Genomic DNA, 25,025 nt, shown 5'->3' with positions numbered 1-25,025 from the left:
CCTCGAAACTATGTTCTAAATGTCCACATTTTCATATATAAATATAGAATTGTAGGCAATGCACTTAACAAATAATAATAAAAAATTGGACCCCCCCCAATGTCTAAACCATGGTTACGCCCTTGGGTCCAAGAGTAGATTTTCCAAAATGATCTTCATATTCTACATGGTATGGGGTTCCTGGATAGATTTATAAGTTGTGTTGATATTAAAACTATCGGTTATGTTTTAAAAAAAGAGCTCTCTAGAGCCGTTTTTGTCTGTTTTGTGCGCCTGTAGAAACTTTGAATGTAAATGTTTCATTTTCATGATTGTCCATGAAAGCCATTCTGCTAGAAATCACTAATGTCTAAACACTGCAATTTCCAGTAATGTAATCATGCTTAATTTGACACTGACTCAATGTTTTATTTTTGTTCAACATGATAAAAAAACAAAAACATTTAGCAATAGCCAAAGTAGGTTTCAGTTGGGATAGGAGGGAACGACGCCGGGTCAAAATGTGCATGCCACATGCCATCAATAGGTCTCTTTACTCTGCGGTGAGTAAAAGGGCTTCATTTAGTGCTTGGGTATCGGTTGGCTGGCGTTCATCTATTTCATCCACCTCACATCGAGAAAAGTTCAGTATGTCCGCAGATTGTATGTTATACATTATTCATCGTCGATAGCGAATAGTTTGTGAAAATGTTGGCAGATCCAGGGGAACGGAACAAAAGGAGAAAAAAGAAATCACGCCGCTATAGTAGTAGTTCCCTTTATTGGCTAGTCACGAAAGTCATTTACAGTGCAGAGAAATGCAAAAAATCAGCAGAGATGAACTTGACCATTAGGGGGCGCCATCCCTTTCAAAGGCGCCGTCTGAAGCCAAATAAAAGCGTGTCGGTTTGGACACAACAGGACCAAACTCTTATTTTGTGTCTCATACAGTCGTTTTTTGATTTAAAGGAAGTGAAACACTGGAACAAGTAATAAACCCATTTTGAATATCCACATCCACAAGTGTTTTCAAGCCGATAAATTCACAAAGTAACCCCCCAAAAAACAACATTAATCTCTCAAATGGGATTGGCGCTCATTTCAGGTTCTGGCTGGTCGTCCATGTAGTAGGGCTCCCCCTGGTGGACTCTGTGGTTGTGCACCCTCAGGTTCCCGCGGTGGGCGAAGCGCTTGCCGCACTCGGTGCAGGCGAAGGGCCTCTTGCCCATGTGCACGTCCCGCTGGTGGGCCCTCAGGTTCCCGCTGCGGGCGAAGCGCTTCCCGCACTGGGCGCAGCCGAACGGCCGCTCGCCCGTGTGCGTGCGCGTGTGCACGGTGAGCTCCGACGGCGTCAGGAAGCTCTTGTCGCAGAACTGGCAGGGGTGGAGCCGGACGCCCGTGTGGCGCAGCAGGTGGCGGCGCTGGTGCGACGGGTAGGTGAAGCACTTGGTGCAGTAGGGGCAGGTGTAGGGCCGCCCGTTCCCGCCGCCGGGGGCCGGGGCGTGGCCCAGGGCGAGCGGCAGCCGGAGTGCGTGCGACTGTGCGTTCGACTGGGGTCGGAGGGGGTCCCTACTGGCGAAGGAGGCCGGGCGCCGGACGGGGGCCACGGGGCCCCTGGCGCCCCGGTCGTCCCGGGCCCTCCAGGGGGCGGCCCCCGGGGGCGGGTCCTGGCGGTTCTCCCGCTGCCCCGCCGCCGGCCCTTGGGGCTGGTTCTGGTTCGAGTTCTGGTTCTCGGGCTCCTGGTCCAGGAAGGGGAAGGAGGGGTCCTCTTCCTCGTTGCTCGTCTCGTCGGAGCCGAAGCCCGGCCGGAAGCAGGGGGCGTCCGTCCCGCCGCTGGCGCCGGCCGGGCCGGAGCAGCCCCCCGTGCCCTCCGCCTGGAGGGTCTCCATGGCGGACACGCCCCCGCGGCCCCCGTCCAGCCACTCCCCGGGCTGGGCGAGGCCGGGGTCCGACCGGGGCGAACAGCGGCCGCTCTGGGAGATGGAGAGGAACGGGGGGGAGGTCTGGTCCTGGAGGGGCCGGTGGTCGGTGCTACGGGCACCCTGGTCCCAGTGAGATACTGCCACGACGACAACAACAACAACAAAAAGGATGGGGGTGTTAACAGCTGTTGATTAGGTTTTCAAACACGAGCATTGAAACGTAGGTAAATAACCATGTTGTGCCACATGCACTGGTTATCTGTAACACACGTTTTATTTCCATGCTTACATTTGGCCTTGGCCTGCATGGCAGACAGTGGGTCCGCGTGTCTCTGGTCCCCAGCAGCGAGGCTCCCCTCCGAGGGGGCCACAGACCCTGGGGTTGCCCTGGATCCCGCATGCTGCACACGACAGGAACGGTTAGGTTAATGAGATGCAGAAAAACAAACCGGAGGGGGCGCTCTTCAGAAACCCAGTCTAGCCCAGTACCGACCTCGTGCTTAACAGAAGCCGTGTCTTGGCCTGTGGCCTCTTCCTTGAGCCGGCGCAGACTCTGAGCGAGCCCGTCGGCTGGGTCTGAGTGTGAGGACACGTCCTTGGCAGAAGACATTCCTGTTCAGATAGTGAGTGACAAAGAATTTGTATTATAGTTTTGGTATTGATAGTCGTAGCAGTTGCTCCGGCCACACGCCACCCAAGTGCTTTGCCGTGCTCCACCTCCTCCTCCACACAGGACACTGGAAGGCATTGTGTACAAACCAGTTATTGTAGAGGTGGCAGAACGTAAAACAACCGGTGGGAACTGCCAACTTGTCAGACCGCTCCATCGAGCGTGTGTGCACCAGTGTGTGAGTGGTTGTAAAGATAGATATGTACAAGCTAGTTTATTGTAGACGTGTCAAGGGGTTTTAGACCAGAGCAGGTCGTAAATGCTGCCATGTCAGACTCTCCCTTGGGTGTGTGGTGCTGTCTGGCTTATCCTGATTGCCGATTACCCAATGCACCATAGGTGTGCCTCACTCAGCCCTTAAGAGTCGAATCAGCCTAACTGAGGCCCGGTGAGGCTGCTCAAATCAGCAAATAAAACACACATACACACACCACAGTAGCAGGAGATGTCTACAAAGAGTGTCTGCTTTACTTGGTGGAAAACTTACTGAGACGTTATTGTTAAAGCATACATACAGTATTTTGTTAACGTGCTTGAGGACCTGTAAAAGGAATTGCTTACCTGCACCTGCCACACCCTGCTGCCTCAGGTAGCCATCTCCTTCTCCCGCCGACGTCTCTCCCTCCTCATCCGAACCTCCACCCTTTACTTTCAGCCTTCTTTCTACGTGTTCAAGCTTTCCCCGGAGCAGAGAGATCTCCTCGCCTTTGTGTGCCAGTTCTGCCTGCTGCTCACACAGGCTGCTCTCAAAGATCTTGGCAATCTCGCACACAGCAGCTGCCAACAACGAGTCCATGACGGTGGCCAGTTGAGCATGGAAGGCGGTCCTCACGGACTCCATTGTTCTTTGTTTCAATTTTTAATTAATAAGAAATAAAAATGGTGCTAGTTTTTAAGTTGAGGGTCTCCAAGGGAAATGGTTTCGATGGTTGCAGTCAACGAGAACGATGCCAAAACGTAGACCAATCCTGTCGTTTACGAATAGCCATGAGACGTCGAAACCAGAAGCTAGCAACTGTCACACCTCAAATATGATATACTGTGTCGCATGCATCGCCAAAGTGCCCCAGATGTGGTGTCTTGGCCATGCATTCACATCTGTGGAGTTGCGTCTACACCATGCATTAACACCTATACGGCTATGTGGAGTCTTCACCACACATTAACATCTGTTGAGGTATGTGGCACCGTAAACATGCATTAACATGTATAGAGTTGTGTGGTGTCCTTACCATGCATTAACATCTGTAGAAATGCAGCACGCAGGTCAGTTATCAACACTGATGGCAGAGCCACCAGCTTTAGCCACAGAGATGGAGTTAGCTCGCGCGATAGTCGATGCATTTACATTCCGCATCCATTCTATATTAATGCAAACAAGACTACCACAATAGACAGACGTTGTGGATTGAAATAAATATATACAGCATGTAAACACCTGCCTAACCTGCAGCAGGCGTGTCAACAAGGGAGCCAACCAAGCGTAGCAAGGGTTCTGTCGTTCGAGCTAGCGCTGGCTACAGGTCAGACTAACACACAAAAGCGAGTTACTGTGACCGATAGCCATTTAAAATACATATGGAGGCAAGTCCTTCAGTAGTCTTCATAAATACAAAATAGTTACTCATTCTATCGTTCACACTTGAAGCGGGGATCCGTCGTCTCGCTGTAGCTAGCAGGTCGGTGTGGGCAGTATGTTGAAGGTACGTGTGGTGATGTTGTGCCAGCGAGGGCAAATCTCGCGGTAGGAAGTGAGAGTTGACGGGATTTGCTGAATGAAAGATTCGACGCATGAATTCAATTTAAAACTTTTAATTTGTATGGAATTATAGGTCCCTGGCTAATATAATTGTTGAAAAAGAAAAATACATGAAGGAAGTAAAATCACTTTAATAAAGCATACGGAGAAAAAGAAAGAATAAAAAAATAAGGGAACATTTTGGAATAATACTTCCTTTTACATTTTCGGATGGATACTTAGAACCCACTGCTATAGAATAAACTATAGAACGAGAAAAGGCAGAGAAAGACAGAGAAAGCTCTTGTTCAAAAACAGCATTCAATCACAATTGTATTAATAAAAACAAAAACATCTAAAAAGCATTCATTATACTCAAAATGTGAGGAAATTTAGGAACGTTGATTCTAAGAAATGTTGTCAAGTTAAGTCTTATAAACACGTTTATAAACTCAAGAAAACCTTCCTCAGATTCTCTTTGCATTTTAATTGAACGTAATTAAACCCCAGGGTGCTCATAAAAATTAAAATGGACGTATGGTGAGAATTTAGCATACATTTGTTTAACATTATCATCCAAATCCAAAAACCACTTTTCTTTGTGGGTTTCTGAAAGTATAGCGTCAAAAGAACCATAGAGGATTGGTGCTTAAAATTTAGAATAAGTCGTCTGAAGTACCACAGTGGATACCCAGGCAGAGGATTTAACTCGGTAGACAAAAAACTCATAACTACTACTGTATGCCCTCCACTAACACAGTACCACTACCCAAACAGATTTTTACTGTCATCTTCACAACATTGTTTTTCCTTGGGTGAAACGGCACCCAAACTTTCCTTGGATGAAAAAGCACCCAATTCAGTACCTTCCGTCTTGGACGAAACGGCACCCAACTCCCTAGATCTTTCTTTGGATGGAACAGCATCCACTTCCCGTTTTTCCTTGGATGAAACCGCACCCAATTCAATATGTTTTACCTCGGATGAAACCGCACCCAATTCAATATGTTTTACCTCGGATGAAACCGCACCCAATTCAATATGTTTTACCTTGGAAGAAATGGCCCCCAATTCACTTTGTTTTTCTTTGGATGAAACCGAACCCAATTCAGTATGTTTTGGCTTGGATGAGAAAGCACCCAATTCACTACATTTGGTCTTGGATGAAATGGCACCCAACTCCCTAGATCTTTCTTTGGATGAAACGGCACCCAATTCACGTTTTTCTTTGGATGAAATAGCACCCAACTCAATATGTTTTAACTTGGATGAAACTGCATCCAGCTCACTATGTTTTAACTTGGATGAAACAGCACCCAATTCACTACACTTTATCTTGGATGAAACAGCACCCAATTCACTACCTGTTGTCTTGGATGAAACAGTGCCCAATTCACTATGCTTTTCCTTGGATGAAACAGCATCCAATTCACTATGCTTTTCCTTGGATGAAACAGCACCCAATTCACTACCTGTTGTCTTGGATGAAACAGTGCCCAATTCACTACGCTTTTCCTTGGATGAAACAGCACCCAATTCACTACCTGTTGTCTTGGATGAAACAGCACCCAATTCACTACCTGTTGTCTTGGACGAAACAGCACCCAATTCACTAGGTTTTTCCTTGGATGAAACCGCACCCAATTCACTACCTGTTGTCTTGGACGAAACAGCACCCAATTCACTAGGTTTTTCCTTGGATGAAACAGCACCCAATTCACTAGGTTTTTCCTTGGATGAAACAGCACCCAATTCACTAGGTTTTTCCTTGGATGAAACAGCACCCAAATCACTACCTGTTGTCTTGGATGAAACAGCACCCAATTCACTAGGTTTTTCCTTGGATGAAACAGCACCCAATTCACTAGGTTTTTCCTTGGATGAAACAGCACCCAATTCACTACCTGTTCTCTTGGATGAAACAGCACCCAATTCACTAGGTTTTTCCTTGGATGAAATGGCAGCCAATTCCCTATGAACAGCCTCAGAAGGCTCCAACGTTTTATCAGGCTTTTTGGGGTGATCTTTGTAAATGTGTGTTTTTAGAAAGTATCTCGAGCAGAATATCTGCTTGCATTTGGGGCAAGGTAAATGTTTTGAAAGGTGGTTTTTCAGCCATACAATCGAACAAAAGCTCTTGTGACAGTTTGTACAGAGAAACGACTTGGCTCTTTTGGTGCTAGGGCTAGCGCTCTCTTTGGAGCGTTTCTGAGCCCTCTTTTTCCTGTTGGCTTCCTGGGTTTTAACGAGCAAAATGGATGGGTCCTCTCCGGGTGAAACCCTCCGTCTTTTTCTGAGGCATATGCTTTTCTTGGTTACCCGACTGGTTTCCTGAGCGGTATCCCGAGCGGTATCCCGAGCTGTAGCCCGAGCGGTAGCCCGAGCGGTAGCCCGAGCTGTAGCCCGAGCCGTAGCCCGAGCCGTAGCCCGAGCCGTAGCCCGAGCGGTAGCCCGAGCGGTATGCCGAGCGGTTTGCAGAGCGGTATCCCGAGCGGTTTCCCGAGCGGTTTCCCGAGCGGTATCCCGAGCGGTTTCCCGAGCGGTATCCCGAGCGGTATCCCGAGCGGTATCCCGAGCGGTTTCCCGAGCGGTTTCCCGAGCGGTTTCCCGAGCGGTTTCCCGAGCGGTATCCCGAGCGGTATCCCGAGCGGTATCCCGAGCGGTTTCCCGAGCGGTATCCCGAGCGGTTTCCCGAGCGGTATCTCGAGCGGTATCCAGACCGGTATCCCGAGCGGTATCCAGACCGGTATCTCCCTGGAAACCTGTACATTTCTTCTTATGTAACTGAAGGTGGCTTGGGTATTGGAACATCTTCTGGCATCCGGTACACTTCTTATGGATCCTCAGGTGAACACTGCGGCCCACCTCTGTGTCGAAGAATTTGCCACAGAACTTGCAACGGTACTTCTTGTTCACGCTTTTGTCTTCCATCGGCTCGGGTTCCAATTTAATAGCTTGCAAGGTTCTTTTCTTACCTTTAGCCTTTTCTGTGTTTGGGACCTCCAGCTTTACCTTTTCTGTGCGATTCATTGGCTGTTCAGTCTTCGTCTTGATTGATCCGTTTCGACTTCTAGTTGCCTGACTGCTACGTGGGCGGCTTTGTTTTGTGGTCGACAAAGGCATCTTTTGATCCTCGGTGTGTTCAAGGTTTTTTTGTGGTCCTTCATCTGAAAATGCACCTGTTTCAACAACAATGGGTGTCAAAGATTAGGGTTCATTCCATACATTGACTGTTTTCACTGAGGCTCTCCTATTTGGGACATGCATTCTTACAGGCACAGCAAAACCCGTTTAGAATGTTATTTTCCACTGGACACTGGTTTTGGGTTATTTACATTAAATTAGGTCAGTCAATCAGTCAAATGTGAAGGAAGTGAAGTGAGGGAATAATACAATTTAATGGATTAAATCGTGATGAGATATGTTCTTGACTTATGAGTGAGTTTAAACATTAAAGATATTGAAGATAGTCTGTCTGCATTCAAAATGTATGCAAACGATGGTTTCTGTACAACGCACTGAACTGTGTTTTTTTGATTAATTCAAATGAGGGATCTAAAAAATGGTACACTGCTGGACAGGGTGCCAGAACAGGGCTAACAGTCCGACTTAAAACATGCCGTCACGCAAAAGCGAGACCGCTTAACAGACTTAACTTCCTTTATATCACAATCTAAATGCAAGAGCTTGCTTATTAGCAAAAAGGACGGTTGCCACTGCCCAAAGTGAGCAATAACTTACTCAATGATTTGGTTACGGGCTTACTTTAAATATTGCAACTGTTCATCATTTGTAGTTCAATCAAAACATTGTCTTTGTACATGCTCGTTAATTACAGTACTCACCACTCAAAGGTCCGTCAAGCTGGTAGCCATCATCCTCCACCTAAATTGAGCAAAGAGCGCCGAATAATTGAAATCACAATGCATTTCAAATATGCCAAATAGCAAGTATGCGTTTGGCTTCCATCGCCTCAGTCTATTCATTTCATGCACAAACCTCTTGTTTGATGACTGGCAAGCGCCACAGGGACACAGACAACGAGCACAGAGAGCTGCTTCGGTCCTCTCTGGGCCCGTGACTGGTGGAGGGCCCCGGGTCCACTACGTTCTCACAGCCCAGGGGAGCACACCAGTCGTCGGGTTCTGTACAAGCAGGCAAAAGAAGACCATTACATTACCGTAGTTGGGAGACAGTATATAGGAAATCTGAATGGCAGTACGTTTCTGAATTCAGGCTGCAGCATGCGTTATAACAGCAGAAACACATGGAGATCACAGCCAAGTGTCCAGAGATCAGAAATATAACAGAAAATATTAATAATTGTTGTACCATCGACATTTAACTCGGGCATGATTGGTCCGGCGGTGTATGTTTCGTCTTCCATTTTGCCCCACGTTCCATTTTGTTCTCTCAGTTTGTTCTCAGCCTGCTCCAGCTTTAACCGCAGCATGGAACATTCCTCTATCTTCTGCTTCACCACCATTTGATGGTCAAATGTGAAGACGTCAAAGGCATTCGTGACCTCGGACACAGTGGACCTGAGCAATGAATCTATGATTGTCTTCAGCTTCTTCTTAAACTTCTTCCTCAGAGTTTCCGTGACGACACCCGGCACCTGAGGCGAAGGTCTCTCCTCAGAAGATCCTCTTCCTGAGCTTCTGACACCATCACGAGGGAGCTGTCAAAGAAGATTTTGGTTAGAATCAGGTTTTATGAAAAGGTCACAAATAGAACATCCGATCCAGGGAGTCTCAACTTGTGGGTCGAGTCGCAGGGCATATGCCAGACCTTGATGTTTAGAAAGATGCAGATGAATTAAATAAAGGTTAAATGTTAATTCAGTTTTCAATTAATCTCTCTCGGACGCGCTTGAGCCGCGAGAGATTTAAGCTTCTCGGACCCTTATAACGACGTCAAAGTGCTTTTATTTTTTTAAGTCTAAGTGGGTTTAGCTTCTTGGAACGCCAAATTATGTGGAGCATTTCAAACACATTGCTCATTATAAAACACCATGATATTCAATAGCATCACAAATGGGTTGGAGCAAAAGGATACCATGCCTCCCTCTTTCCTACAAAACTTTTAAAATATTTTTTATGGGCTGTAAGCCCATTCAGGGATACTGTAGAAACGAGGCGGTGCAACGTGGTGGCCTCCATGGAAGATGACCCAATCTCTATTTGGGCTGTGGGTTTGTTCGTTCTTGATACCATTTTCGAAACTGCTTAACAGTTCTGTCAAGAAATACTCGTTCTCTCAAGTACTGGTATTTTTTGTTTAACTAATGAGAAATTTGGTAAGCAACCAATGTAATTTTAAGTGTGTGAATATTACAATTTTTAACATAACGAAACGATCAACGTGTCAAATTAAAGTCAGAATATATATTTGCAAAGCTGTATCGCCGCACACATTGCCTGTTAATGCAGGGAAAACACGTTATTTACAGTCTATTGGAGGCTTGAGGAACATGATGAACTAATAAATACAATCAAAACCAAATATTAACCGAATCTTAACCCAGGAATATCGAAACCTGTATAGATGTCTCGCTTTTGGGAGCTGATATATAGACCTCCCATTTTGTTTAGTCAGAAATCAAGAAGGCCGGAGTATCTTACCAGTTGCATGGATAACTATGATACAGCATCTTTAAAGATTTAATTTTCGGATCTACTATCAATTGGATTATTATTGACAACGATCGGGTTTTCCCACGAAGGTGGGTTGCTTGCACCATACCTGGGTTGGAGGAGGATTATCCGGAACCGGAAGCAAGAGTGGGTCGGTTTGGCACTCGCAGTTTGTTTTTAAATCATGCACAACTTTGAGGTGCTTCAGCATGGACGTCGTGTTGCCCCCCTTACAAGACATGTACATCGAGCATAAAAGGCATTTCGAAACCTTCTCACCTCTCTTTCTACTGAAGTATAGCCAGGCCTTTGACGACTTTGTGCGTTCAGCCATCCTATCAAGCAAACTATTGACCCACCAATTCAACCCTTCTTGGTTTAGATAAACGGCGGCTGTCCGGCCATTAAATTGGAATAAAAACCTGAATCAGGCAATAAATGTATGTTTGTTCACCAATGTTTGGATTTTAATGACATTACTTTCAAAGTTGCCTTGTTGGACCCGCTAGACTCGATACAGTTACGATAAGCTCGGACCACCGGGTCTCGATCCGCAATCCAATTTAGATACAATTCTCGCTCTAATGTAACAAAAAAAGTTTTCTTATCTTCATTGGATTGTAGTCGAATTAAAAAGAAATCAGACTACATCAATGTTGATACCACGCATTCCTGGAGCCCGCCAAGGTCTACGGAAGTACTTGGGTCCACGAATGGTAGCCTACCTACGTCCACCATGCATGGCCCCCCGGGGACAGTTACCCGTATATCCGGCGGTCCAGTATCCATAGCTAACGCTCATTATTCATCCAGGCTACTGCTTACTTGACTCAAATAAAGATAAAATCCTCGCCCTTTCGCCTAAAAACTATTTATTTTGGACGGCTCGTCTCCCGGATCGTATGCAATGTTGAAGATATACGAGTAGTTTGTTAAAGCAGTTTGTCGGAGGGCAGGCCATAGTTTGAGGCCCGCTCGGCTATCCGAGCACAGGGGCTATTTACCGTAACGTCGGATATAGAGGCGCAGTGCAATACAAAAAAAGTCGACTGACAAGAAAATGTTTCGACAGCGTCGAAAATTGTGCGTAAATAACCATAAATAGAATGCAAAGTATCTTATAATTTCCCCCCTTTATACCACTTCCTATATGAACGTAATGGACTCCTACCTCACCGCTTCACAATCTCATGGCACATTCTAGATCTATTAAGCAGTGGTCGTTAGCTTGCTTGCTAACACGTCGGAAATGTGTGCCAGTCCACATTTTCAGCGATCGGTTAGTGCCCACGATAAGACTTGAATGATTCAGAAGCATGAGTTGTTACCATCGCATAGATGACCGGGTGTTTCTGCTGTAGATGCCGTCTGAGGTGCGTCGTGTTGTTCCCCGACAAGATTGTGGTGCAGAAATCTACCGCGCAGGTGGTCTGGTCTTTCCTCTGACTGTACACAAAGTACTTCCACAACCCGGTTCGATGCTTGCCCCTCGGGGCGAGCTGGCCGTTCCGAAGCATATTTCCACGTTAATGAATTGCAAAAGGTATCCGGCATTCAAACGAAGGAAGTTTTGTTTCGCTTGTAGCGCGACAGGGGCTCAACTACATGGAACTTCTCTGTGTTGCTATTTCTCCATGCGCGGCTTTCCCAGACACAGCGTTACCGTAACGTCCTCAACTATCCCAGGTCACAAACCAAAACTAAATTTTTTTTTTTTTAACAAAACAAGAGGAAGTTCCAATGGGGAAAGTACTTATTATTGTACATACCTAGATTGCTTTAATGAATGTTCTTCCGATTCTAGGTTTGCGATATCATAGACAGGTTAATAGGCTGAATATCCACATATCACATCTGCTATTTATCCCTTGGCTTAGTTATTTCCCCCCCATCAATTTCTTCCACCATCCACAACCATGTGAAGTAGTTGGGGCAACCACATCTGGATAAATAAAATAATATCCCTCTGGATAAATAAAATTATATCTAATCTAATATTGGATTCAATTTAATAAGCAAATTGTTGGCCATCACATACATGTTTATCATCATGATCAATGGACATACTGTTATTTTTCTTGGTATTCCTAATCTCCAAGGCAATGAAACCCATGATCAGATAGACAGTGAGCCCTTTTCACTACAATGTGCATAAACTCATTTCAAAACTGAAAGGCAACCGTTAATTTGGAATGCCTCTCCAATCCTTACAAGGTTTGTTGTGTTAATTTCACAACTTGATCACTTGCTGCTTTTGTCTTGTTGAGCTGCATTGGCTTGCGTCTTCCCCCCACCCCCCCTCCCACATAATGAAAACGCCCGGGAAAAGGAAAGAACACATCGACATTGACCACACTCCCAGGTGAGTCATTTGGCACAGGATGGCCTTGATTAAAGGAAAAGGACAAGGAAAACTCTAGGCTATAATAAGACTAGATTGTTGAGTGTCGTATTGATTATAACCTCTGCAAAGGCCAACTCATGTCGGTCTGTTATCTTCCAGCATGTACAAGGATAGAGCTACCTTGGGATGCAGTGTGTCACCATCGCCCTGGTCTTCACCTTTCTAACAATGACCTGATGACAGAGGCACAGACAGATCCATCAACACCCGACCGCGCGTGCATGCAGCCGTCGAGATCAGTGGGATTGTGTCGTACGGCCCTCCTGAAACACTACACCATCAAAGGCATGACCATGAAGTGGCACACTGACCTGTGGTGCCTCTTCACTGAACCGCTGACGGCTACCTGCTGCACAAAGAGCTGCAGCACCGGAGCGGTCCTCTCTACGTGGTAGGCCTGCTAGGCAGCTGAGTCATCCTGCTGAAGATGGCTCACTTGGGTACACAAGGACCATAAGCTGCACTGTTTAAGATAGTTACATTGGATCGATGGGAATGGCTTCCTCACTGGTCAACCCTGTCTGAGAGTTTTCAAAGCCCGGGGGGGGGGGGGGGGGGGGGGGGGGGGGGGGGGGAGCTGGATCCACTCGGTCACCACTGCCCTGGTCTCAACCCTAGTCAGAGGACCAAACCTCCATCACTAGTCCGCAATGGTCCTCACTGGTCCATAAATCAAGTCAGTTCTTTGAGGTATTTTTGCTTATTACCCAACAAGCTATAATTTGCAGCCAGGCCAGTCTGTATGTTGGCCTTCTTTTGTGCTGTTACCTGATAGCCATTACCGTTAAATCACACATTTGTAATCAATGGCAGTGGTATCACCAATTTACTTGTATCTAAAGTGAGCAACCGTTTTTAGATATATTTATTACGAATGTATCTTTTGCATGAGGTTGGTTTTTCGTTGTAAGGCCACAATGTCCCATCTTGGAAAGAGACAGACATGGAGAAGGCCATTGCTGCACTCACAACTGTGGTGGATGAACAAGATATGCCCAATCGATGCAAACATGCAGGCTCAATGAGACAATGACCTTGTGAAACAATTCATACAGGAGACTGTCAGCAACCACATAGACAGTCAGATTACTATCATTATTACGACATACAGAGAGATTACCAGCACCACCTTCCATTTTATTTCGTTAGACTCAATATGGTAACCTAAATGTGTTGGCCTTCTCTGATTAAATAGATTCCTTCCCATGAACACGTACAGACGGTGTGTTAATATGAACTAGTTCACGTTCATAGTTCACAATTTTGAACCTACCCATCCACCCCAGCCCCCCAATCATTGCCGCTGCCCAAACTAAATTAATACTGTACTACAGAGTCAAGATTACTTTTACAAGCCAGGAAAAAAATAGAAAATGCATTTCCTGCAGATAATACGTTGAGTGCTTTAGTGCAAAGTGAGGTTGACATTTTAAAATATGTTTTAGCGAAAACACATTGTTTAAACCGTTAAGGAATGGGATTCCAAGCTAATATGAACATTTATGGAAGGAAAAAAAAACGAAAAAGTGGAACGAGTAGGCTCCCAAAATTTGAAGAGAATAAGAAAGAAAGAAAGAAAGAAAGAAAGAGAGAAAGAAAGAAAGAAAGAAAGAAAGAAAGAAAGAAAGAAAGAAAGAAAGAAAGAAAGAAAGAAAGAAAGAAAGAAAGAAAGAAAGAAAGAAAGAAAGAAAGAAAGAAAGAAAGAAAGAAAGAAAGAATAATGTCTTAGAAGAACAATAGTTACACCTAACAATGAGAGTGTGTCAAACAATTATGCAGAAAGTGAAAAACCAAGCGAACCGCAGCCGCCGTCCTTCACAAATTGGGTCAGTTTGTCTTGGAGGAAATTTGCGGCTGTTGTGCTTACCCTTTTATTGATGATCGTCATTAAGTCGCAATATTTCCTAAGACTGTCAGGATGCTTCAATCTGATATGTCTTTTTAAATTCGTTGTCGATGAGGCTGACGTTCGGACCACTTTCCTCAGATCCGGGGGGCATAATTTGCATAAAAACGAGTGGTTTTTACCGTTAAAATCTGTACCCGTTTGTTCATAAATCTCTTTCATATATGCATACGCAGTATTGGTTTCAGCAGTAGCTACGTTGATGTTATTGTTCTCAGAAGCCATCCTGGCGTGCCGGTTGCAGCAGGAAACCATCTGCCGGTAAACAGTGCGTGAGCGTCGTTCACTATCGCGTCAGCGTCGTTCTCTATCGCGAGAGTGAACGACGCGTACACGTTCAGTAGCTGCAAATGGGTACGTTCAGTTTACCAAATATATAAGGGCGTTAAATGAACGCCGTACTTTTAGCGCGTTATTGCACAATACTGCACACATCGCTTATAAACATGCATGCGTATGAACCATACAACTTAATTGAAAACCTCAATCAAAGCCAGAAATCTAGGGGTTATCATGGATTCAGATTTACATTTTGACAGTCACATCAAATCAGTTACAAAATCGGCATATTATCACCTTAAAAATATAGCAAGACTTAGAGGGCTCATGTCCACCGAAGACTTACAAAAACTTGTACATGCCTTTATCACTAGTAAGCTTGATTACTGCAATGGTCTCCTCACAGGTCTCCCAAAACAAACTCTGAGGAAGCTTCAGCTTGTTCAGAATGCTGCTGCTAGAGTTCTAACAAAGACCAAAAAATTTGATCATATTACACCAATTCTGAAATCGTTACATTGGCTTCCTGTAGGTCAGAGAATTGATTTTAAAATCATGTTGCTAACCTATAAATCCCTACATGGTTTAGGCCCAAAATACTTAACTGATATGCTTCCACTACATCAGCCTTCTAGACCACTAAGATCCTCTGAGACCAATCTGTTAATTATCCCCAGAGTAAACACAAAACATGGGAAAGCAGGATTTAGTTACTATGCAACAAATAGCTGGAATAAACTCCCAGAGGATTTAAGACTTGCCCCAACTCTGAGCACCTTTAAAACAAGACTGAAGACTTTTATGTTTGCTATAGCTTTCTGCTAAAATCTTAAATACATTGCACTTTCTAAAAAGCTTTTTTAACTTTGCCTTTATTTTCTATTTTAATACTAAAATGCCTTTTTCTATTCTACCCATTTCTTTGCATATGTTTTTCTTTTACTTATCTATTATTTTATTTTATTGTATGACAATGTTTATATGTGAAGCACTTTGAGTCTGCCTTGTGTATGAAAAGTGCTATATAAATAAAGTTGCCTTGCCTTGCCTTGCCTTAATTCAACCATGTAGCTTTCAGATACAAGGTTATTTTTTTCCAACACCCATGCCATATTGTGCTGCCCTTTGCTCCTAGTGGCCCCGACAGTTGACAAACTGAAACCAGACAAATCAAACAAACCTTTTGATTGATTTCATAACTATTCTATTTTATTGTCATTTTAAGAGACTTTCCTGTTCTCAATCCGTTAAAAAAATACAGGGTCATAGGTCAATAAGTTATAGATCAATATATTTATTTTATTATTTCTGTAGACATGACCCCTGAAAGACTGTGGTTGTATCTTCCATGTTAACACATTACACTTTATTGTACAGCTCTTGTGTTGCACGTTCCTTATTTTAAATCAGTTCATCTGGTAAAGCATTCATGTCATGTTACACATTTCCCTTCATCTGGTCAGCAGCTGTTTACAGTGTCTGTTCTTTTGAGTGTCTTTCATTAAGAAATGTTATATTGTGAGGTTGGACATGTGCAAGAGGTTATTCTGAAATGCTTCCATAAAAGTATGATATACAAAATAAATCTACAGATATATATACTTTTTGAATTAACTTTAAATGTAAAATTGTATCTCTTTATGTATAAAAAACCCTTGTTTGCTTGAAATAACTGATATTCTTAAATTGTGAGGATTTTACGAGGAATAATTTTATATAATAGTCGTGACCACTGTAATAGACTCCCCAAAAATGCTTTTAAAATAGACAAAATCTTCATTAATTACAGCTTCGGATTTTTTAAATGTTCTTCTTGTCCAATTTACAATAACTTTATAGTGACTTAAAAGAGAAACACAAGCCATGTTTCCACAGGATTGCTTTATTGAAAGTGTGGAAGAAGGTGCATGGGCAGGGTTTGTAACAAAGTAAAGGGTTCAGTAACTCGGATGAGACCGGTAGCCCGCAGGAATGATTGCAGACTTGATGATAACTTGGGACTTTGTCCTGCAAGTGTGTGGTCCGCCAGCTCAGCCAAAGGTAGAGTTGTTCCAGCCCACGTTAGCGGCAGCCATGTCCTCAAAGCTGATGTACACCCTAAAGCAGAAATATTAAAGAATAGATTCTTAATTAAAACATAAAAGGAGTTTCATACAAATAATAACAGTCTTACCACAGTCTTTGTACTATTCAAACCATGTATGAGTTAAGGTTGGTGAACAGTCATCTTATGTACCAGTTATGAATTAATTCCCTATTGTGTTTGTACTATTTTACCTGTCTGGAGAGATGCCCAGGTGCTTTTCGAGCAGTCCAGACAAGAGTTTAGTGTATTTCTCCTGGGAGCCGCTGATACTGCCGATGCTGCCAAGATGGCAGAGGGCGCATGGGTCGTCTTTTCCTCCGAACACCATCATTCGGTCAGGGTTGACTTGAACGGCCACATACTGTAACACAGCAGTTGAGAATAGTTGGGTCAAACGGCCCACATGTCTGAAGTTCAAAGACTTCTACAAGTAGAACAACATTGAGAGATATTCTTCAATATATCTCTCTCAAAAATGTATTAAAATGAACGCGAAACAGTATGAGAACAATGTAATCAGGTTTAACATAAATAAAAAGTAATTGAGCATGTAATAAATAAATCAACAGAAACACTGGCACGAAAGACAAATATACAACTTTAGGGGTTGGGACTACATGCTAAATGAGTCTTTACCAGGAAATTACTGAATTGGATTGAAGACAAATTTAATTGAAGCTGTATTATCGGACTCAGTTCCATAAAATACACATATTGGACAGGATAAGCACAAAAATACAACACACACCAAAATACCTTAAACAATTGTTACCAGATCGAGGAGATTTAAGAGTTGACCTAGATTCTCAGTGTTGAGCCCAAATGCAATAAAAATAGATATTCTGGAATTCTCCCAAGGTGATGCGTTTCACCACCAAATTACCCTGATGTAACCATGCGCAACTGCAGAATATCAAGGCCCCTATGTTTGGATCCTATTCAAAACCAAGACAGCACCATGTCGCCTTTTACTAAGACTAGGCCTACTATTGATTTTAAGATTAACCCATCTTAATATACAACTGCCAGTTTGTTCTCCACCCTCTCAGAAAAATAAAAAATAGCTAGTGTCCTGTAATCACATACCGGTAGTTACCTGATAATAGTAGCCTATTCTAATAATAATAATAATAATAATAATGTATAGGCCTATTGGCTCAATAAATAATAGGCGGAGATAGAAGGTTATCCATCCACTTTGTCATACAAGTTCAACTACGCAATATTGTGATACTGTGAATAATATAATATATAATCGCTTTTAATCCTTATAGCATACCTGCGCAGGTTTCCTCAAGGCTTTGGCCAACTCCGAGGTAGCCTCGGACAGAAAGGCAGCTGGGACTGCATCCTTTGCTACGTTCGTATTGACCGTGAACATCGGCATGACTGCAATGTTTGAAGGGCTGTCTTGCAGACCTGTACTACTGGCGCAAGTGCAGTATAAGAGATTTGCAGCATAAACTGGATATGGGTTGTATATATGCAGGGAAGGCAATATACTTTGAGTCTTCCTCGTGTAAAGGTGATAATGTCTTTTTGGCGACAGCGCCACCATCCCCCTGGAAGATGATGGTGTCGTGTTTTTTTCCCCATGTAACTTATAGACTTAACACATATTTATCCTGATCGGGTAAAGCATTAAATGGTTAAAATAATTAAAAAGCGTTCGTTAAAAAAGCCATTTAGCGACGCATCGGGCATGTTATGGGTGCGGCTGCTCTAGAGTGTAGGGTAATTACGGTACTGCGCATGCGCAGTGCCGCCAAGCATCCTCAAGCAGTGTCGAAGGAGATGAAAAGGAAAACAGTGCCCGGGAGAGAGAGGGAAGAAGTTGGATTAATTTTCTTTGTCACTTCGTCCGTTTTCGGATCACTTTCGACCGAGTTGGTCTTGCGATCCTTTCGTTAAGCCATCGATTCGCTCCTAGACTTCTGACCTCTCCCCTCCAGATACCAGAGACGGTACGTACCCAAGCTAAATGTTCCCGATCCGCTAGCGCTACAACAACCACTTTTCAAACCACAGCGCTTTATAGCACAACGCTGCTTTCACCGCTCCTTCCGGGAGTCTAGCCTCCTCGGATCATGTATTTACCCCTCCCATTTGAGCAAGTAACGGGCCATCCAGTGTAATCTAAAGCGAGGCGAGGTGGCTTCATGTGCGCCCCGACCACACCGGCTAGGTTCTCCGGGTACGAGCCCAGTGTGCCAGGGTCGTCCTTTCTAGAAGTTCATCATAACAGACGTGGAATAGGACGCGCCGTGCCGTGGAAGAGAAGCACTTCTAGACACAGATCAGCCTCTTAGCACGATGTACCCTCGATCCGATCGTTGGCTTAAAATGGGTTTTCTCTTTTGATCACAGGTGATCTGCGTCATCTGTTCCCCCAGTCCCTTTTTGTGTGTGTCCGCTCGGACCCGCAGTCAGCGATCATGGAGGAGACCGTGACTACGTTCGAGACCCACTTGACAGCTGTCATGGACAGTCTCATCCGTGCCTCCGTGTGTGAGATCACAAAACTCTTTCAGGAAACAGTCAACGATTACATCGTGGAGCTGACGCTCAACAGGAAGGAGAACGAGACTCTGAAACTTCGCCTCAGGTTGACTGAGAACAAATTGAGGAACGAGCGCAAGTACGGCATGGGGTGGGCTGAGAACCGGAGGAACGCCGGGCTGGCGGTACAGGAGGATGGAGTAAGTGGACGAAAGAAACGAAAACGCGAAACGCCTCGTAAGTATACCTTTTGTTTGTGTGAATGGTTAATCTGGGGGATATCTACTTTGACCCCTTTTTATAAGACAGTCGTTTCTAGTATATAACACGACCAGTAGGCCTGGAAGTACAAAAGGTTACCAGATCTACCCGATTAGAAGCACATCATAGATCTTCAATTTCTAAATATCATAAATGTTCAATGTGGATATCATTTATTGTGAAAGCAATGTAGTATATGACTTGTATGTGAAGACACACTTGTCTATTTGGAAGCCATCTGGCTAGAGCTGATCCCTCTCTCTACTGCCCGCCCTCCTTCCTCTTTCTCTCCTCTCTTACTCCCCCGCCTCCTCCTCGCGCTCGCTCCCTCCCATGTCCTTCACCTCCCCCTCTCCTCTATCGGCTGCATTCTGCTCCTCCCTCTCCTCTGTGCTCTGTGGCTCACACACTCTCTCTCTCTCTCTCTCTCTCTCTCCTCCCCCCTCTCTCCCTCCTTCCCTCCCTCTCCCCTCACCCCACTTCTCCTCCACTTGTGTTTCACTCCCCCTTCCTGCCGCGTTCCTCTTTAACTCCCCCTCCTCCCCCCTCCTCCTCTCCTTCGCTCCTCTGGCTCCTTATCCTTCCTCTCTCCCTGCCCCCACACCTCCTCCACACTGGCTTCCTGCGCTCCCGTCTCCTTTCTCCTTCATCACGTTGCACACACTCCCCCTCACCCCTCCCTTCCTCACTCCACTGCACTCTACTCCTCATCCGCTCCTCGCTGCACCCGCTACTCCTCCTCCTCCTCCTACACACACACACAAACACTCACACACTTACACGCACACACACACTCTTACAAACACACACACACTTACACGCACACACACACTCTTACCAACACATACTCTTACACACACACACAAACACACACACACACACACACACACACACACACACACACATACACACACACACACACACACTCTTACCAACACGCACTCACACATGCACACATGCACTGCATAATTATACACACTCCCTCTCCACGGCCACTTCTCCTCTCTCCTCCTCCCCCCCCCCCTCCTTCTTGCCTTCTCTCTAATCCACCCTCCCTCCCTCCCTCCCTTTTCTCCTTTAATACATTCTCTCTCTCGCTCTCTCTCGCCCGCTCTCCACTTTGCCTCTCTTCTCTCCACTGCTCCTCTCCCGTGTCACGTGTCCTCTCCTCTCCTCTCCCTTCCCCGCTCCCTCTTGTCTGTCCTTCTCCGCCCACTTCTCCTCTCTCTCGTTCATCATGCGCCCTCCCCCCCTCCTCTCCCCCCCCCGTCCTCCCTCCCTCCCACTGCTCTGCTCCCGCTTCTCCTCCCCCTCCCCCCTCTCCCCCTCCTCCTCCTTCTCCCCTCCCCCTCCTGCTCTCCTGCTTCTACTCCGCCCCCCCCCCTGCCACACACACACACACACACACACACACACACACACACACACACACACACACACACACACACACACACACACACACACACACACACACACACACACACACGCGCAATCAAACACACGCAAGCACACACTCCTCCTCCTCCCTCTTCTCCCATACCGCCTCCTCCTGTGCCTATTCCACCCCCCACCTCCCTCTACTTCCTGCCTGTGTGCCTCCCCCCCATCCCCCACACACAACCCCCTCCTCTCTGTCCTCCTTTTTCAACCTCCTCCTCCTCCCCCCTCCTCCTCCTCCTCTCTCTCGTCTCCCCACAACAGGAGGCAAGCAGAAGCAGGGCTCCGCCGTGGCCTATGGCAAGGGCTGGCCGGGGGGTTTGTGGGAGGAAGGAGGTGGGGGAGGCGCGCCGGGCGGCGGCGGCGGCGGCGGCGGCGGCGGCGACGGTGAAGGTGAGGCGGTGGGAGGAGGCAAGGAGGCCCGCGAGATGTACCTCATCCAGTTCCCCGGGGACGAGGAGGTGGAGGAGGAGGAGGAAGAGGAGGAGGAGGAGGACAGCGGCGGGCTGCCGGTGGAGGACGAGGAAGGGGAGGGCATGCTGTGCCGAGAGGGGGAGGAGATGGGCAACATCAAAGAGGAGGTGAGGACGGGGTGGGGTCTCTCTCTCTCTCTCTCGCTCTCTCGTGTCTTCCTTCCTCCCCCAGAGCAGGGGGATGAGGAGGTGGAGAGAGCGGCGCTGGTTTATCTGCATCTCTAGGCAGCTTCACAGAGAAACTAATTCTCACCGATAGAGAAGTAGAGGGGAAAACAAACAAAACAAAACACCCCAAAAAACGAACATCCTTTTTAAAAAATCTTTCCACGTTCTATGTGTGTTTTTCTGAATGGCTACAGGGCCCAGGCAGGTAGAGGCTAGAGCTATTGATTTGATATTTAGAGAGCCAGAGGAGCCCCGTGGAGAGGGCCACTCCAAACCTTAAGTGCGTGAAGCTTTTAGGCACACCGACCACTGGTGGAGGGGCAAGGCTGTCTGCCCGCCAGGGTCATGAGCACGCGGCCAGTCCAGCCTGCGCTCTTCAGCTCACTCCGGGCTTTGAATATTCAAAGCGTTTTTTGTTTTTTTTATTCAAGACTGGCTGCTTATTTTGATTGGCTGCTTCTGGTCGGGTCACTTAAAACAGGTTTTTAGGGATGCCTTTTGATCTGTTTTCAATCTTTTTTTGAGAATTTAAAGTGTGAAGCGTAGGATATGATGGGTCAAACATGCAGATGGATGTGTTGTTTGGTATGTGAAGCAAAAAAAAAAAGCCTATACTATGAAGTGAATGTAGCAAAAATACCCGTATAGGATGCATCAGCAAATTGTCCAGGCTGGGTTTAGCAGTGGTGGGAGTAGCAGTGAGTGACGGCCTGCTCTGCGCTTCTTGTTCAGTTCGCCCAGCATGAGGGCTACCAACCCGCCTCCCTGCGACTCATCAAGGAGGCCCTGAAGATGGACCCCCCCCACCAGAACCTCCAGACCAGCTCCCGGTCCCACAGCGAAGGTACACCTGGTTCACACCTGTTCTAAACCTGGTGCTCAGAGAGAAAACACGTTCTCTGCTCTGATCCGTTAAGGAGAGCAACGACTTCCACGTTGGTTGGACTCTTCGAGGAAGTAATGAGTGGGTATGGACAGAATGGGAGTGTCTGTTTCCTGGTTGTTCACTTCCTGGTTGCATGGAAGGCAGAGAAAAGGTTCCCCTCGGTTTCGTCCTATTCGATTTCTATAGATTTTGGCGTTAGTGTAATCGCCTCTTCGTTTATTTTTTAATGCAATATTGTAATTTGAGATTAGTTATTGACTGGGGTAAGATTTTGTTATGTAGTAATATAGCCTTAATTGGAATCTTGTATTACAGTAGCTTAGCTCCTAGGCTGAAAAAGAAACATGGAAGTGTCCTCCTGCTGGTAATGTTACCCTGCAGTAATGCATGCGTAGCAGTGAACGTGTGGAACACTTTCTATAGCAGCTCCACCCTGTCTAAAGGCCCGTACGTCTCCCTCTCTCTCCCCCTGTACGTCTCCCTCTCTCTCCCCCCGTACGTCTCCCTCTCTCTCCCCCCGTACGTCTCCCTCTCTCTCCCCCCGTACGCCTCCCTCTCTCTCCCCCCGTACGTCTCCCTCTCTCTCCCCCCGTACGTCTCCCTCTCTCTCCCCGCGTACGTCTCCCTCTCTCTCCCCCCGTACGTCTCCCTCTCTCTCCCCCCGTACGTCTCCCTCTCTCTCCCCCCGTACGTCTCCCTCTCTCTCCCCCCGTACGTCTCCCTCTCTCTCCCCCCGTACGTCTCCCTCTCTCTCCCCCCGTACGTCTCCCTCTCTCTCCCCCTGTATGTCTCTCTCTCTCTCTCCCCCTGTATGTCTCTCTCTCTCTCCCCCTGTATGTCTCTCTCTCTCTCTCTCCCCCTGTATGTCTCTCTCTCCCTGTATGTCTCTCTCTCTCCCCCTGTACGCCTCTCTCTCCCCCTGTATGTCTCTCTCTCTCCCCCTGTATGTCTCTCTCTCTCTCTCTCCCCCTGTATGTCTCTCTCTCTCTCTCTCTCCCCCTGTATGTCTCTCTCTCTCCCCCTGTATGTCTCTCTCTCTCTCCCCCTGTACGCCTCTCTCTCTCCCCCTGTATGTCTCTCTCTCTCCCCCTGTGTGTCTCTCTCTCTCTCTCTCTCCCCCTGTGTGTCTCTCTCTCTCCCCCTGTGTGTCTCTCTCTCTCCCCCTGTGTCTCTCTCTCTCCCCCTGTGTGTCTCTCTCTCTCCCCCTGTATGTCTCTCTCTCTCTCTCTCTCCCCCTGTGTGTCTCTCTCTCTCTCTCTCTCTCCCCCTGTGTGTCTGTCTCTCTCCCCCTGCCAGGCGAGCTCTCCGACCGGCCCCCGGCCCTCCACCCAGGGGAGAGGGGCGAGGAGGAGGAGGAAGGAGAGGAGTGGGAGATGGGCTCCACGGAGCCGTCGGAGGGCGGCATGAGCATGGACGAGCTGCGGGGCCTGGAGACGGCGCTGCGCGCGGAGCGGGGCCGCGAGCGCGCCGCCCAGAGGGCCTCCAACTCCGTCAGCCCCGTGGCGGACGCGGCGGACGCGGCCTCCGGTGCCGAGGGGCCCCTGGCCCCCAAGTACATCGGCCTGGACGGGCTGGAGCAGGAGGGGGAGCTGGACCCCCAGCCGCCCACCCTGCAGAGAGAGGACCTGACGGGGGCCCACGGCCGCTCCCAGGAGGGCCTGAGGTCCGGGGGCTCGTCGGTGGGGGGGACCCCGCGCTGGGCCAAGAGGCTGCGGGAGGGCGAGCTGGCGGGGGAGGGCATGGGGGAGCCGGGGGAGGGCCCCGAGGACCTGCCCTACCTGTCGGCCCCGGGGAGCGTGGGGGACAGCGTCGGCGACGAGGACGAGGGCGGCGGCGACCTGCTGCACTTCTGCACCCAGTGCGGCGGGGGGTTCCCCTCGGGGGCGGAGCTGGAGGAGCACCCCTGCCCGCTGGGCAGCGCCCACCTGCAGGGCGGCGAGCCGGCCGCCACGCCCTTCCCGTGCGCGTCGTGCGGCAACGCCTTCAGCCACGCCTGGGCCCTCAAGAACCACGAGTGCGCCTGCGCCGCCGAGCGGCCCCACTGCTGCGAACTGTGCGGCAAGCGCTTCACGCACACGCGCTCGCTGGAGCGCCACCAGCTGGTGCACACGGGCGAGCGGCCGCACCGCTGCCCGCAGTGCGGCCGCAGCTTCAGCCGCCTCGGCAACCTGGAGCGCCACCAGCGCATCCACACGGGGGAGCGGCCATACGGCTGCGAGGCGTGCGGCAAGCGCTTCAGCCGCGTGGAGTACCTGAAGAGGCACCAGCAGATCCACAGCGGGGACAAGGCGGCGGCGCTGCAGTGCGCGCAGTGCGGACTCAGCTTCGGGGACGTGGAGCAGCTGAAGAGCCACCAGTGCTATTAGCACGGCCCCGGGGGGACCTGGGAGGTTGAGGGGGGGGGGTTGGGTTGGGAGGGGAGGGGCGGGCGACCCGGTCCTTGGGATGGACGCAGCAGGAGGGATCCGGAGGAGGAATCTGTTGTCGACACGCTTTTTCGTTCATCGGTCTGTTTTTGTCTGCGTTTTGTTCTGTTTTTTTCTGGAGAATATGAAAACTTTGCGGTGCGGCGCTGTGTGGGTGAATGTTTTAGTGGACATTAGTGCGGCGAGAGAATGAGATGGTTCGTTTTATACTGTGAATTTTTAAATGATGTTTCGAATCCCAGGAAAAAGAAGTCC

The 25,025-nt window shown here is 47.6% G+C and overlaps 4 protein-coding genes across 5 annotated transcripts; 1 reads left to right on the top strand and 3 right to left on the bottom strand.

Annotated features, from left to right (window-relative positions):
- Nucleotides 1-382: 382 nt before the first annotated feature.
- Nucleotides 383-4,361, bottom strand: LOC130390386 (zinc finger and SCAN domain-containing protein 22-like). Its single transcript, XM_056600304.1, has 4 exons — nt 3,133-4,361; nt 2,395-2,513; nt 2,191-2,302; nt 383-2,038 (listed from the first exon to the last, which is right to left on the bottom strand). Exons 1-4 carry the CDS (start codon nt 3,410-3,412, stop codon nt 1,059-1,061), a joined length of 1,491 nt encoding a protein of 496 aa, XP_056456279.1. The 5' UTR covers nt 3,413-4,361; the 3' UTR covers nt 383-1,058.
- Nucleotides 4,362-4,375: 14 nt separating this feature from the next.
- Nucleotides 4,376-11,857, bottom strand: LOC130390385 (uncharacterized). Of its 2 annotated transcripts, none has more exons than XM_056600303.1 (5): nt 11,274-11,857; nt 8,642-8,990; nt 8,309-8,454; nt 8,155-8,194; nt 4,376-7,488 (listed from the first exon to the last, which is right to left on the bottom strand). In XM_056600303.1, exons 1-5 carry the CDS (start codon nt 11,460-11,462, stop codon nt 5,075-5,077), a joined length of 3,138 nt encoding a protein of 1,045 aa, XP_056456278.1. In that variant the 5' UTR covers nt 11,463-11,857; the 3' UTR covers nt 4,376-5,074. The 2 variants fall into 2 exon arrangements, with proteins under 2 accessions (XP_056456278.1, XP_056456277.1); XM_056600302.1 differs by lacking the exon at nt 11,274-11,857 and adding an exon at nt 10,055-11,265 and having other exon boundaries at nt 4,385-7,488.
- A 4,515-nt stretch (nt 11,858-16,372) lies between these two features.
- On the bottom strand, nt 16,373-18,159 carry mif (macrophage migration inhibitory factor). The gene is made up of 3 exons (XM_056600981.1): nt 17,900-18,159; nt 16,812-16,981; nt 16,373-16,631 (listed from the first exon to the last, which is right to left on the bottom strand). Exons 1-3 carry the CDS (start codon nt 18,005-18,007, stop codon nt 16,565-16,567), a joined length of 345 nt encoding a protein of 114 aa, XP_056456956.1. The 5' UTR covers nt 18,008-18,159; the 3' UTR covers nt 16,373-16,564.
- A 229-nt stretch (nt 18,160-18,388) lies between these two features.
- si:dkeyp-121d2.7 (zinc finger protein 316) lies at nt 18,389-24,715 on the top strand. The gene is made up of 6 exons (XM_056601173.1): nt 18,389-18,584; nt 18,988-19,356; nt 21,082-21,153; nt 21,301-21,398; nt 22,191-22,302; nt 23,641-24,715. Exons 2-6 carry the CDS (start codon nt 19,056-19,058, stop codon nt 24,708-24,710), a joined length of 1,653 nt encoding a protein of 550 aa, XP_056457148.1. The 5' UTR covers nt 18,389-18,584; nt 18,988-19,055; the 3' UTR covers nt 24,711-24,715.
- Nucleotides 24,716-25,025: the final 310 nt, after the last annotated feature.

The sequence above is a fragment of the Gadus chalcogrammus genome, chromosome 10 (assembly GCF_026213295.1).
Source record: "Gadus chalcogrammus isolate NIFS_2021 chromosome 10, NIFS_Gcha_1.0, whole genome shotgun sequence".
Classification (NCBI taxonomy): domain Eukaryota; kingdom Metazoa; phylum Chordata; class Actinopteri; order Gadiformes; family Gadidae; genus Gadus; species Gadus chalcogrammus.
The sequence above is the reverse complement of the archived record's forward strand: the minus strand, read 5'-3'. Positions and strand labels throughout refer to the sequence as shown.

Coding starts and splice junctions, on each gene's coding strand:
- LOC130390386 (XM_056600304.1), bottom strand. CDS start 3,412: ATGGAGTCCGTGAGGACCGCCTTCCATGCTCAACTGGCCACCGTCATG. Junction 2,514..3,132: donor GCAGGGTGTGGCAGGTGCAG/GTAAGCAATTCC, acceptor CTATCTGAACAG/GAATGTCTTCTGCCAAGGAC. Junction 2,303..2,394: donor CGGCTTCTGTTAAGCACGAG/GTCGGTACTGGG, acceptor TGTCGTGTGCAG/CATGCGGGATCCAGGGCAAC.
- LOC130390385 (XM_056600302.1), bottom strand. CDS start 10,279: ATGGCTGAACGCACAAAGTCGTCAAAGGCCTGGCTATACTTCAGTAGA. Junction 8,991..10,054: donor ATAATCCTCCTCCAACCCAG/GTATGGTGCAAG, acceptor CTTCTTTGACAG/CTCCCTCGTGATGGTGTCAG. Junction 8,195..8,308: donor TGCCAGTCATCAAACAAGAG/GTTTGTGCATGA, acceptor TGCTCAATTTAG/GTGGAGGATGATGGCTACCA.
- mif (XM_056600981.1), bottom strand. CDS start 18,007: ATGCCGATGTTCACGGTCAATACGAACGTAGCAAAGGATGCAGTCCCA. Junction 16,982..17,899: donor CCTTGAGGAAACCTGCGCAG/GTATGCTATAAG, acceptor GCTGTGTTACAG/TATGTGGCCGTTCAAGTCAA. Junction 16,632..16,811: donor CTGGGCATCTCTCCAGACAG/GTAAAATAGTAC, acceptor TTTCTGCTTTAG/GGTGTACATCAGCTTTGAGG.
- si:dkeyp-121d2.7 (XM_056601173.1), top strand. CDS start 19,056: ATGGAGGAGACCGTGACTACGTTCGAGACCCACTTGACAGCTGTCATG. Junction 19,357..21,081: donor ACGAAAACGCGAAACGCCTC/GTAAGTATACCT, acceptor TCCCCACAACAG/GAGGCAAGCAGAAGCAGGGC. Junction 21,154..21,300: donor GGGTTTGTGGGAGGAAGGAG/GTGGGGGAGGCG, acceptor AGGAGGAAGAGG/AGGAGGAGGAGGACAGCGGC.